Source organism: Eptatretus burgeri, unplaced genomic scaffold, assembly GCF_056783735.1.
Source record: "Eptatretus burgeri isolate ZD-2024b unplaced genomic scaffold, Ebu_testis_v1 Ebu_testis_scaffold_460, whole genome shotgun sequence".
Classification (NCBI taxonomy): Eukaryota; Metazoa; Chordata; class Myxini; order Myxiniformes; family Myxinidae; genus Eptatretus; species Eptatretus burgeri.
The window spans coordinates 21,554-35,641 of NW_028222409.1; the positions used below are offsets into that span (position 1 = coordinate 21,554).

The 14,088-nt window shown below is 43.8% G+C and overlaps 1 protein-coding gene across 2 annotated transcripts; it reads left to right on the plus strand.

Annotated features, from left to right (window-relative positions):
* The first annotated feature begins 2,799 nt into the window (after positions 1-2,799).
* On the plus strand, positions 2,800-13,721 carry LOC147007205 (uncharacterized). 2 transcript variants are annotated; one of them, XM_085867512.1, is made up of 12 exons: positions 2,800-2,877; positions 6,425-6,582; positions 8,943-8,979; positions 9,270-9,458; positions 9,868-10,023; positions 10,227-10,406; positions 10,539-10,778; positions 11,926-12,030; positions 12,172-12,369; positions 12,721-13,044; positions 13,167-13,265; positions 13,366-13,721. In XM_085867512.1, exons 1-12 carry the CDS (start codon positions 2,815-2,817, stop codon positions 13,447-13,449), a joined length of 1,833 nt encoding a protein of 610 aa, XP_085723638.1. In that variant the 5' UTR covers positions 2,800-2,814; the 3' UTR covers positions 13,450-13,721. The 2 variants fall into 2 exon arrangements, with proteins under 2 accessions (XP_085723638.1, XP_085723637.1); XM_085867511.1 differs by having other exon boundaries at positions 9,835-10,023; positions 13,366-13,720.
* Positions 13,722-14,088: the final 367 nt, after the last annotated feature.

Genomic DNA, 14,088 nt, shown 5'->3' on the forward strand with positions numbered 1-14,088 from the left:
AAGGAAGAAGAAAAAGAAATCAATGGAAAAAGAAAAAGAAATCCATCGTGAAGAAGAAAGAAAAGAAATCAATCGAAGAAAGAAGAAAGAATAATCGTGGAAGAAAAACGATGGCGAATCAATCTGAAGAAAGAAAAGAAAAAGAAAAAGAGAAAGATCGGAAAGGAAAGAATCAATCTGAAGGAAAAGAAGAAGAGAAGTCGTGGGGAAAGGATAAGAGTCAAAGGGAGGAGGATCGAGAAGAGAAGAAGGAAGAATCGTCGTGGAAGGAAAGAAAGGAAGAAGAAGAAGATGAAGAAGAAAGGAAGAAGTCAATGGAAGGAAAGAGGAAAAGTCAATCGACGAAAGAAGAGAATGGAAGAAGGAAAGAAGTCGATGGAGGAGAAAGAAAGAGAAGAGAATCGGAAGGAGATCAAAGAAAAGAAAGATCGATGGAAGGAAAAGGAAGGAAGAAGTCGTGGAAGAAAGAAGGATCGGTCAATCGGAAGAGGAAGGATCTAAAGTCATCAGAGGAGAAGGAAGAAGAAGAGGGGGTCGTGGAGGAGAGAGAGGAGAGGGGGGTCGTGGAGGAGAGAGAGGAGAGGGGGTCGTGGAGGAGAGAGAGGAGAGGGGGGTCGTGGAGGAGAGGGAGGAGAGGGGGGTCGTGGAGGAGAGGGAGGAGAGGGGGTCGTGGAGGAGAGAGGAGGAGAGGGGGTCGTGGAGGAGAGGGAGGAGAGGGGGGTCGTGGAGGAGAGGGAGGAGAGGGGGGTCGTGGAGGAGAGAGAGGAGAGGGGGGTCGTGGAGGAGAGAGAGAGGAGAGGGGGTCGTGGAGGAGAGAGAGGAGAGGGGGTCGTGGAGGAGAGAGAGGAGAGGGGGTCGTGGAGGAGAGAGAGAGGAGAGGGGGTCGTGGAGGAGAGAGAGGAGAGGGGGTCGTGGAGGAGAGGGAGGATAGGGGGTCGTGGAGGAGAGGGAGGATAGGGGGTCGGGAGGAGAGAGGGAGGATAGGGGGTCGTGGAGGAGAGAGAGAGGAGAGGGGGTCGTGGAGGAGAGGGAGGAGAGGGGGTCGTGGAGGAGAGGGAGGAGAGGGGGTTCGTGGAGGAGAGGGAGGAGAGGGGGTTCGTGGAGGAGAGGGAGGAGAGGGGGTTCGTGGAGGAGAGGGAGGAGAGGGGGTTCGTGGAGGAGAGGGAGGAGAGGGGGTTCGTGGAGGAGAGGGAGGAGAGGGGGTCGTGGAGGAGAGGGAGGAGAGGGGGTCGTGGAGGAGAGGGAGGAGAGGGGGTCGTGGAGGAGAGGGAGGAGAGGGGGTCGTGGAGGAGAGAGGGGAGAGGGGGTCGTGGAGGAGAGAGGGGAGAGGGGGTCGTGGAGGAGAGAGGGGGTCGTGGAGGAGAGAGAGAGAGAGGGGGTCGTGGAGGAGAGAGAGGAGAGGGGGGTCGTGGAGGAGAGAGAGGATAGGGGGTCGTGGAGGAGAGGGAGGATAGGGGGGTCGTGGAGGAGAGGGAGGAGAAGGGGGTCGTGGAGGAGAAGGGGGTCGTGGAGGAGAAGGGGGTCGTGGAGGAGAGGGAGGAGAGGGGTTCGTGGAGGAGAGGGAGGAGAGGGGGTTCGTGGAGGAGAGGGAGGAGAGGGGGTTCGTGGAGGAGAGGGAGGAGAGGGAGGAGAGGGGGTCGTGGAGGAGAGGGGGTCGTGGAGGAGAGGGAGGAGAGGGGGTCGTGGAGGAGAGGGAGGAGAGGGGGTCGTGGAGGAGAGGGAGGAGAGGGGGTCGTGGAGGAGAGGGAGGAGAGGGGGTCGTGGAGGAGAGAGGGGAGAGGGGGTCGTGGAGGAGAGAGAGGAGAGGGGGTCATGGAGGAGAGAGGATATATATATATATATGTATATATATATATATATATATATATATATATATATATATATATATATATATATATATATATATATATATATCTGGAGGGGGGAGAGGGTGGCGTAGTGGAGGGGAGAGGGAGGCGTCATAAATCACGTCATGCCCTATGACGTCATAAAAAATCACTGTCATTCACCATGAGTACTTGCTATGTGCCAAATTTCAATTTTTTCCTTGGTGTAGTTTCAGAGATATAGAGGTTCAAAGTTTTCCCATTTTTCAAATATGGCCACGTGACCTATGACATCATAATTAACATTGAAACATTCTGCATGAGTTGTCGCACCAATGCTGAAAATTTTCTCTCAATCCGAGAAGCGGTTGTGGACAAACACACAGACAAACAGGTGTGAAAACATCTCCTCCGTAAACCTTCGCTGGCAGAGATCATGATAAAACGTGATGGTGGGGATCTGTTAAAGACTATCTATTTATTACGTACGCACATGCACAGACAAAATGAAGGTTCAATCTCGACCCATGAAGTCATAAGTGAACAAGTACGTGCACCATTACTCACTCTGTAAACTCCTTTATAACAAGGTTTATCATCAACATAAACAAAGAAATCCACGTGTGTTGTGCAATATCAGATAATGTGATGCAGTGCCCCAACTTATCAAACTGAACGTTTTCAAACACCATGTACACCACTCATTGGTGGAAAATATTTGGAAGACAAAACATTCGTTTTGTTCGTCAACCTTGGGTCACGTGGTTTTCATTGACAGAGATTATTCTGAGCAACAAAAATAAATAAATAATACCCGTACAGATTGATACAATCAATATACATGAGGAAAAATAGGGGCGTGGCTAAAGTCCAGGAGTCTCTGTGACGTCATGGTGATTGTTAGCGTCACAATGAGAATTCTAAAGACCAATAAAAACAGCCGTACATCGTGAAACGTTCATTCCGTGGGTACCGAGAACGAGAAAAGATGTGGTTCCTTACCGGACTGTTCATTTTCGTCGGTCTCATAACATTCCGACCACCGCAGCAGGTAAGAGAGGATTGTAAACAATACCAACGTACTCGGGGAAGGTTGACAACACCGTGGGAACTGATACCTTTGTAGTTTGTCTAATACCTTGATGGTTTGATGGAAGAGCGAACAGGTGATCATTTATTCCAGGTTAACTTTCTCTGTTTTTGATTCGAGGGGAAATTCGATTCGAGGAGATGTCCGTGTGAAGGTGCGAGTGAACACATCAGGTGTAATTCAAATATAAAACGTTATGAAAGGAAAATAACGTTCTTGTGAGGACGTCCATTGCTCGTAAACACCGGGGGGTTCTGAGCACGTCATGGCCGCTCGTGCTGCCTTTTCTGGGGAAATTATTTTCGTGGGATTTGGGGGTTTGATACACAATTACTCCTTCTGGAACCCCCTGGGGGTGTGTTCCGTTAACAAGCAGCTTGCTATCCCCTTCCCAGATTAGACAGTCGGTATGAACCGATTTTCAAACCGTTCATGAATCCGCTCCACGAATGGACAGGTCTTTACAGAACATCAACGTCATCATGAATGTGATACATTTTCTCAAAATAAACTCGGCCATCTTCAGGTAGTACACCTGGTGAACCCACAGTGGGGTTGTCCGTATCATCGTCCCACTGTTCCAAGAGGTTCACAATCTCCGAGCTTTTGATCAATATTTGTGGTCCTGCTCGGGGATCCTTTTACATTTGATCACGAAGTGGTGATCCAGTCTCACTACCTGAACACATAAAGCCCCTGACTTTGTGGCCGTTGAAGTTTGTAAGCCTGACATTCCCAGGTGAGTGAGAGCCGACACATTGACCATGAGATACCTTCACACGAGATGTCCAAGCGAACATCACTTCATCGTTTTCGGTTTGTGTTCGTTTCCTCATCCGAAGATGATGAAGTTTGAGAAATCTCCGGCTTGACGGACACAAGTTTGCGAGTCCGTGGTTCTGTATTGTTCCTCTGTTTTACTAACTTGGGTAAGTCTGGGTTGATGAGTCTTAACCACGTGAGGAAGACAACATTTTTTTCAAGTGAAGCAGAAAGTTCTTCATCCTCGGTTCTATCCTCCCCACGGTGTGATTGGCCTCCATCCAGAAACAATAAACTGTCCTCAATGAAGACCATTAATCGTTGATTCAAGTCCTCTGGTCGTTCATCAGGTTCAAGATGAATGGATGAAAAGTCGATAAAATGAGCATCTTCCATGTTCAATGAGCAAGTCAATAAAAAACCGATCTTCACGTAACTTCACCGAGGTGGAGAGATCGTCTCAACTGAGAAACCGATCGATTTTCATTTCAAAGTTCATCTTGAGGTCAAGTTTCTAATATCATTTTTTTTTATCCAATTAATTCGAAGATTAAACAGCAATTACAGAGTTCATCACTGAATTGTAAAACCAACTGTTTTTTTAATATCAAAAGGTTAAAGGTCAATTGAAGGTCAAACTTCTGAATCACCAATTTTAATCGAAAAATTATCAATTTTCATCCGAGTGACCTGAGCTTTGGTTAAGATTGTCAATTTTCATAGCAATGAAATGGACAATTTGAGGTATCCATGGCAACCTTTGGAGAGGGGTATCCATGGCAACCTTTTTTCTTGTTTGTTTCTTTGTCCACTCAGAACTTTCGTGTTTTTCTCCGCAACCGCTTGTTGGATCGAGGCAAAAAATTTCACCATTGGAGCCTCTACTCAAGGAGAATGTTTTATTGATAATTATGACGCTGTATGTCACGTGGTGGGGCAGCCATTTGGAAAAACGGGGAAAAAAAACTTGGACCTCTGTGTCTGAAACTGCATCAAGGAAAAAATTGAAACTTGGCACCGGCAAGTACTTCTCATGGGGAACAAGTGTGAATTTTTAAAATGACGTCATCGGAGTCTTCGTTATAATATCACGATTGCGTATGTAGAACGCCACCTCTCATCAATTGGAAAAGTTTTGAGGGCCATCTTGGGATAAAATGGTCCACAGAGAAAAAAAAATGACGACGTCATCGGTCAGGTGATTCGGCAGCCTTTTTGTTTGTTTGTTTGTTTGTTTTTAACTTCAAAAATCTTCTTCTCTGAAGTGGCGAATCAGATCGAGGCGAAACTTTACACGTACGACCGTCTATCCATGAGGAACAAAAGGATCACACGTATGACATCATAGGTCATGTGTTTTGGCAGCCATATTGGATTTACCCGAAAACCTATTAAAAAAAAATCTTCTCCAGAACGGCTGGACAGATCGAGGGGAAACTTCACAAACAAATGTTCCTCAATCCTTGGGTGTACAAGTTCGTTAAGGAATAATCGATAGGTCACGTGGTTTCACTGCCATATTGGATCGAAGAAAAATATCAAATAATGTTTTCTCTCGGAACCGCTTGATCAATCGAAGTGAAACTTCATCATGATGATCTTGTCGTGATGGGGAATACATGTTTAAAATTTCAACTACATTTGGAGTTTGGTTTGGCAGCCAGAATTATTTAATATTTTTGATGTGGGTTTTATTTATTTATTTATTTATTTTAAATAAGGCTCATTTGGCTGTGCTTGGATGGGTTTGAGGGTAGAGGCGAAGCAGCTGAAACCCGATTGCTATCCTGGTTTGTCCTGATGACTCCATCTTTTCTTTTTGCTTGGTCGGGTTCCTTCTGATTACTCCAATGCAGGACTGCACCAATTTGGTGTTCCATTTGATCTGAATTGAATTCATTTCAATCCCAGTCCAAATTCAATTGAATAATAATAAAAAAAACGACATGGGTCAGGGTTAGGTGTCCGATCAAAGTGGGGTCGCATCAAAGCGGGATGTCTTGGTACCCAGTCATCACCGCCAGCATCAGACCCGGTTATCATTGCCAGCAGTTATAAAGTGGCAGTTCTAATTATGTCTCTTATTAATTACGTAACACACCAGTTCACAAACACCACACAAACGCCACAAAAAACAAGTCCTGATGAGGGTCTGCAATCTCTGATTGTTCTTCTGGTTTTCCCATTGTGAAACAATGAGGAGTGTCGTGAAGTTCGGATTTACGGAAAGTGTGGAATTTAAGATTTGTTTTCAATTGTTGAACGAGTTCACCGTCTATGACGTCATGGGACACCATTGTCTCGGTGCCCGGTGAGTGTTCGCCATGAAGGACAAAATAAGTTCCACTCCCAATAACTCAGTGACTTCTATTTTATCCAGATTATATAAGGCGTGAATAGTCCGTCAATTGTCGTGACTCATGGATACTGATGTTCCCACACCAATGTAGTGGGAAAGCCGCTCGTCTGTCGGCTAAAACGATGGGTTCGAGAACAGCGGCCACCACGCTAGTTTTGGTCATATTTCCCATATTTGAAATCCCACATTTCATCTTCCCTGTCTGACCTTTAGTCGTTGCGATCCCTCATTGCACGTTTTATGAACCATTGTGTTTTCTACTTTTTAAGAAAATGTTTTTTTATCACAAAGTTTTGGATTTCGTAAAATAATTGTAAAAATATTGTTTAGTTTTATTTAAAATGGAATAAACATTTCTCCTGTCCCTGCCCTCGTCTATTTCCATAGATGTTCCAGAATGTTGCGGTGGAGGAAGGAACGTTTTCCAGAGTTCGCGATGTCGTGATTATTATGACTGCCTTGTTATTCTTCTCATGGGTAATCACAGTGAAACCATCGCGGTGGTTCAGGAAGAAGAGGCAGAGAAAGACACCCTGCATTCACTGGTAAATAACACGAGTGACTTTTCCTCAACATTTGTAATGCCTTCATCCAAGGGGACAAGATAGTTCAGAAATTTTAAACAAGTTTACATTAAATTATAACGAACAATCAAGTCTGATAAACTAATGTCTGGTCCAATGACAACAGAGAGTATCAGAACATGGAGCACACTCTCCTTGTAACGTGGCAATCAGTCACCAATCAAACCTGTCATGGAAACATGAAATAATGTTACAGTCGACTGGAACCAGACCAGTTTCCTGTCCGAATCCTGACAAACCATGATTAAAGTGGTCGCGCTGGTCCACCGATTCAGATGTTCCAATGAGAGTCAAGGGCTTATGTGCTGGTTCACCGCACTTCGGTGGAACATCTCAGCCGGTCGAGCGACGTGCTGGTACTTCACTCACGTCCGGCACGGAATTGGTGGCTCGAGCAGTTTTGCTGTGCCAGACGCGGGATACATTTCGAATGGGATGATAGGAACGGACAATCAAGAGCGATGCTGTGGCTTTTCATCAGGGCAACTCGAATCACTCCATGAAGACCAAGTTGGTTCGCAAAGTGTGTTAAACAACAGGGGATGCATATCAAAATATCCAATGGCTATCCAATTAATACAAACTATGATACGCTACCTGCCAGGGTTTTGGCGAATGGTAGGTCCTTAATTAGTTCACCTGAAAGCCTCAAAGACACCATGACAACACAGAGAACACCATAGATGTGCTCAGTTGAGCTCAGTAAGTCCCAAAGGGAAAGGTGGGGCACGGTGGGGAACTCGTCCAGTCTCGCGCCGAGGTCAGATCGCATGCAGGCAGGCACGATGGTGGAGAGCTGCAGCGCAACCTCACGGGATTACAGGAAGGATTGCAGGTTTCTGTCGGAGAAGCGCCGATGCAGCAGGTTTTGTCCAATGTGCTGACCGTGCAGGAAGAGAAAGCTATGAAGCTCCCACAGTGTGGACGAAGTTGCATCTCCTCCCGGCCCCCTTTTTCACCCATCTTTATCCCTTTGGTGCACACCCCAACTTGTGCCGTCACCCGGCTGCTCCCCCACGGCACATGTTGGTCGTTTGGCCATCAATCACTGGAAGCCCATCCCCTGAGCCTCTTGACTCATCCTCAAATGTTTGAGGAAAATGTTTGGGGCTCACCCTCACACCAAAGCCTATGCCTTTGTGAGGCCGAATTCCCAATTTCAGCACATTTCAGACAGGATACAAAGGAAAGAACATTAATAAGGGATTTAAGGGAAAAGCGGTTTTAGACATAAACATTAGGGAGGGGTGGTGACAGCTTTCTCCAAAAAAATAGACACATAGTCCGATATCACAATAAAATTAGCTCCATCCATCCACCAGGACTATTTGGGCACAATCCTGGACAGGTCACCATTCCAACACAAGATATTCAAATGGCTCAACCATCCCAGCAAGCGAGTACTCATTTTGCCAAGCTCAAAAGGATGACTGGCTGAGTCAATCCCACCTCATTAATTCAATGGGTAAGACTGGTTTAAACTCAGGACCCTCAGATCCCAAGCCCACCACCCAAACCATTAAACCAACACCAGGAATAAATTGGCTCACTCTTATGCAAATGCATGCACTTTGTAAATAACTATTATTCAACTTTGGAATCTTCACCCCAATGAGCCATTCCCACAAAACTATCATTCTGTCTTTCATCAGAATCATCCCTTGGGTCATTCTCCTGAATAAATCCTCCCTTCTTTTTCTTTTTCTTCTTCTTCTTCTCCTCTTCTGGCCACGATTATTGCCACATTATTGTGGGGCTGGCCAGGGGAGCTCTACTCTTTGTGAGGGACACCGTGGGATCTTTGCTTTCCACCAACTCATGCCCAGTTTATCGTCCATCTTAGGGAAGGCACACACATTTAAAGCTCGACGGCTCAGAGGCAAGTGTGCTTCCCTCGAAGCCATCCAACCAGCCACCTGAATCGATCCTGTCCGTTTTGGGAATTTTTTTTGGCTTATTTTGCAATAATTATAGTCTGCGTTCATTATTTTGGAAGAAGAAAAGGGTTGAAGAAGAGGAGGAACAATTGTTTTGGTGAAACCTTTACTTCCTCACTGATGCATGCCCCCGTCCCAGTAAGCTACTTCTCGTTTTTTTCCGATCTTGGAATGATGACAAGCTGAGTCAACCCTCCCTGATGTTAATTTAACGGGTGACAGGAGTTCCAAACTCAACATCCTCAGATCTTAAGCAGCTACCTTGCCCGTGAGCCAACACAAGGGTTACCGGAAAGCTCAATGTTTCACTCATGGAACATGCTTTTTATCTTTTATAAAATCACTTGTTTCTCCAACTGACAAGCATCGTCTTTGTTTCTGCAGTTTTCAATGTGGACGGAAGTACGAACACAAGAAAAAGGTAAATAAAGAGAGGCCGTTGGTCGAGGAGTTTCAACAGAACGAAGTGGTAGAGATGCACGAAGTAAAGGAAGAGGAGAATCAGAGAACGCAATGAAAAATGCATTGGTCGTGAAACAAGAGTTGCAAAAGGAACAGGAAAACGAAGAACAATTGGAGCTTGAATCCACTATATACACTAATTATCATCATCTTTGCTTCTCTGTGTGAATTATATTATCTTTGGTGATGTTTCTTCATTTTGAAATTTCTATCTCTTCATGAACACCATGTTTCTACCGTACCGTACAGGTCGAGGTGCTTTCACAACAGTTAAATGTGAAGGATGACCAATTCCATCAGCTCACCATGGAAAACCAGGTACTTTCAGAGGGTCTCCAAAACGTTTCGACCAAGTTGTCAGAAGTCCAACTTCAACTTCAGAAACAGCTACAACGACAAGGGGAAGAGCAAGAGAAGGCCGATGAGAGCTTCCAACAAGTGAGGAACCATTATCAACCATGTGGGACCACAGATACCAAGTGGATGAACATCATGTTCACCTGTAAACGTTCTGATGAGTTTTACACCTTGCAGGGATCATGATGCTGATGAGATATTTTAAAATAGAGGACTGTTGATTGTAATTTGTGAAACTCCATGAGAACTTTGCACCAGAGCTGAACGAAGTTTAGACTTGAGAGGGACATCTCCTGAGGGTCTTGCTATTTGTTGATGAAGGATTCGAAGGAGTGATCAGCTGTGAGCTATGTGATCTTGAATTATCTTTCAAACCTGTCACTATTTATTTCTGGGTATGTAGAAGAGAAAACAGTAACTTTAACGTTGATGACACTGCCATGTTTCCACCGCACAGGTCGAGGCACTTTCTCAATGTTTGTGTTTGAAGGATGATCAACTCGGTGAGATCACGGTGAGAAACAACGCACTTTCACAAGATCTCAAAAACATCAGGAGCAAATTCTCAGACGTGCAACTTCAGCTTGAGATGCAGCGGAAACAGCACGAAGAAGAGCGGCAGAAGAACGTTGAGAGCTGCCAACAAGTAAGGAGCCGAAATCAAACATGTGGGACTATCGATGCGAAGGGATGAACATCATGTTCACCTGCACATGTTCTGATGAGTTTTAACACCTTGCAGGGGTAATTCTGCTTGTGGGACATTTACAAATGGAAGATTGTTGATTGGAATGTAGAACAGAAATCAGGAACTTTCCTGTGAATGACTGTCATGTTTCTGCCGAACAGGTCGAGCTGCTATCTCAGCAGTTGCTAACAAAGGACAATCAATACAACGAGATGTCATTCGTATTGAATGTCCTTATGGAACATAACACATACCTGGACAACAAGTTTTCTCAATTCGAACAGCACCTGCAGGAACAGCAACAGAAGCAGGAGCAACAGAATGATGAGCACCGTCGCCAAGTAAGCAACTGTTGTCTAACAAAGTGGAACTTGCTCTGTACTGTCTAACCTTTGAATACAAAATAACAGAAACCAAAGAGATGAAGATAATGTTTCCCTTGATTTGTGCTTATGTGTTTTAATCACCTGCAGGTCGTGCTTCTGGAGACGGATTTGAAATCGAAAGACAAATGCCTGGAAACAATAATGTTCAAGCACAGTGAATCCATAAAAGCCATGTACGAACTGTACAGACGGATTCAACAACTGGAGCAGACACAACAGCATCCCCAGCACCAGCCACGTCCACAGCTTCCATGTGAACAAGGGAAGCAACAACAGCGACAGATGCATCAAAATAATCCACAGCAGTATCAACGACAGGAAAATAAGGTAGAGCAGCACAATCACAAGAACCCAACACAAACACCACCGTTAACAAGTATACTAAAAACAACCAAGTCAGTCTGAGTCATCAAAAGCTTGAAAACGACTCTGACCTGAACCTTCGAATCATTTTCCAATCTGGTTTTCCTTCAGAACATCATATTTACAAGTCCTTCGGTAAGGATTGATTCCCTCGAACATGGCGCATTTTAGTCTGACTTGCAATGTCGATTTACACCAGGAGGCATGATACATCAACATTTGCATCGAGGGAATTGGTGTCCACCCCCACACTGAACCCCGGGGGCTATGAAACCTTTTTACCCCAAGAACTTTCCTGTGCACACCCCGAGGACAACCAAAAGTTTTTAACTCATTCTGTGCTCTGTTCATGAGAACATTGACGTCAAAGTAACAGATAAACAAACAAGAACACGAACAAACAAGAACATGAACAAATGGACAAACAAACAAGAACACGAACAAACAAGAACACGAACAAACAAGAACACGAACAAACAAGAACACGAACAAACAAGAACATGAACAAATGGACAAACAAACAAGAACACGAACAAACGAGCAGATAAACAAACAAGAACACAAACAAACAAACAGATAAACAAACAAGAACACAAACAAACAAGAGCACAAACAAATAAAAAACATGTACAAACACAAACAAACAAGAACACAAACAAACAGATAAACAAACAAGAACACGAACAAACAAGAACACGAACAAACAAACAGATAAACAAACAAGAACACAAACAAACAAGAGCACAAACAAACAAGAACACGAACAAAGAAAAAACATGTAAAAACACGAACAAACAGATAAACAAACAAGAACACGAACAAACAAGAGCACAAACAAAGAAAAAACATGAACAAACACGAACAAACAGATAAACAAACAAGAACACGAACAAACAAGAACACAAATAAACAAGAACTTGAACAAACGGATAAACAGACAAGAACACAAACAAACAGATAAACAAACAAGAACACGAACAATCAAGATCACGAACAAACACTTCTCAAATGATAAATTGTGCAATTCCAATTCTGTTGTTTCACAATAATTATCAATCTCATGTTTGTCTGTTGATGTTTTACTTGAAACATTATTCATTATGTTCAACAGGGTCCTCGAGTTATCAACCACGTGATAACTGGTTCTGTGGAACTGAAAACGACCACCAATGCCTGGAGACCCATCAAGAAAGAAGACGTATCAAGTCCTGATCAGGTGAGCTTGTTGTTATATTTGAAAGGGTGGTAATTCGTGTTGATTTAATGTTAAAATATACTTTCCTTTCTTCACTCATTCATTATTTTAACTCCTCACGAATGATGCCTCCTTATTTTCACTCCCATTTTCTTCCCCAAGGATATCATTCGAAAGTTCCGATCTTTGCTCAACAAAATTACACCTGAAAATTTTGATCGACTAATAAATCAGATTAAGGTCATCGATATCGCCAACGAAGACCATCTCAAGGACATTGTACAGCTTGTCCTGGACAAGGCGATAATGGAATCAAAATTTTCAGGGGTGTATGCCACCATGTGCCACCACCTTGCAGAGGTAAGTCAAGTCAACCACCACCACAACCCATGACGGAAAGAACACTACCAACAGATATCTTTTTCTGAAACATGAGAATATCTTCTCTCCACCCCCTCCCCCACCTCCCCTTTTCACACAATGATACATTCTGCCACAACAGTCTCATTTCCTTGTTGATATTTCCTCCCAAACTTGTTTCCACTCCCACCACTTCATTCCAGGCCTCGCTACACTCCGTCACTTCCATTTTCACTTTTAATTTTCTCAATTTATCTCCACCCACCACTCCTCTTCAAAAAATATTTTAAAAATATATTCCCCCTTTATTTTATAATATCTCGTTTTCCAATATTTTTTTATTTTTCACAGATTGAAGTGAAGGAAACAAGCCGGCCAGATAACATCCTCAACTTTCGCACACTCCTCATTCAAAGCTGTGAGAATGAGGTGAAAAAAGGATTTGACGTGAACTCCAGCTTGGACGGTGATACGTCGAAAGAGAAAGCTCGACGACGTGCTCTGGGAAACATCGTCTTCATCGGGGAACTTTTCAACGCTGAAGTTTTCCATGAATCGCTGATCTCCACGACAGTGAAGGGGTTGCTCGATGATGGGAGCGAGCTGTCCCTCGAGTGCTTCTGTCGGCTCGTTGGTGTTGTTGGCAAGATCCTCGACTCGACACAAGCCTCAATGGTAAGGAATCTTCATTTTTGAGGATTTATAAACACGTTTACTCTTGTTCTGGCGATTTTTAATCATCCTTCTTGGACATCTTCATTTTTCTGACTGAGCTCCATGTTCTTGTGTCTTGACAGATGGATGGGCATTTCACTGTTTTGGCCAACTTATTGAAAGAGCGCAAAATGTCGTCACGTGTCCGCTTCATGCTACAAGATCTCATGGATCTTCGCATGGTAAGTCATTCCTATCTTCCTCAGGTGTGTTAATTCACAATTAATACCTGCCTCAAATCACCTGAATTTCTAACCGCATGTGTGCGCTTTCCTTCCTCAGCGTAACTGGATTCCACGTCAGAAGGTAGAGCGACCAACGAACCTTCAGAATATCCGTGAGGAAGCGGATGCAGAGCAACACTGACACCACATGTGACGTTTCCAGCTGCTGTTATATTTCTGGATTCTCAAGATTATTTCAAATTATTTTATTCTCCAAAATATTCCCATCTACAAACGATACGAGTGGACCAACAAATAATGATCATATCGTGGATTTTACAAATTTGTTCCCAACATCATCACTCATCATGTAAATTATTTATCATGTTATTTCCTCATGGAACTTTTCATCCAAAATTACACACTGGAATTATCCAAATTTCACACTTTGTGAAATCATTTGTGTCAATGTAATATGTACTTGTATTTGTGTCAATAAAGCTTGTAACTTATTTATTATCAAAAGACTTTGTTTTATTGAAAGGCCCTGAGATACCTGTTTGTTCTACTAATCCATGCAATGCTGTGAACCTCAATCTTTCACTTGAGGGAGGTATAATCTGTATTCACGTGTTTCTTGCTCTGGCTATAATCAGTGGGGAACACATATCCCCAACCCCCTTAAGTGAGAAGGTATATCCTTGATGAAGCCCTCTCTGACGATATCTCATCCGTTCATCTGCAATCTTCTATCTGCATCACAATGGGCTTGTTTTGTGTGTACGTTTCTGGAACAATCCTTTCCAGTGATTGCTTGGACAGCTGCCCTGACTCCACCCAC

Excerpts from the sequence above, each read along its gene's own strand:
- LOC147007205 (XM_085867511.1), top strand. The coding sequence starts at position 2,815 with ATGTGGTTCCTTACCGGACTGTTCATTTTCGTCGGTCTCATAACATTC. Across the intron at positions 6,583-8,942 it reads AAGACACCCTGCATTCACTG|TTTTCAATGTGGACGGAAGT; the intron begins GTAAATAACACG and ends TTGTTTCTGCAG. Across the intron at positions 10,779-11,925 it reads ATCAACGACAGGAAAATAAG|GGTCCTCGAGTTATCAACCA; the intron begins GTAGAGCAGCAC and ends TATGTTCAACAG.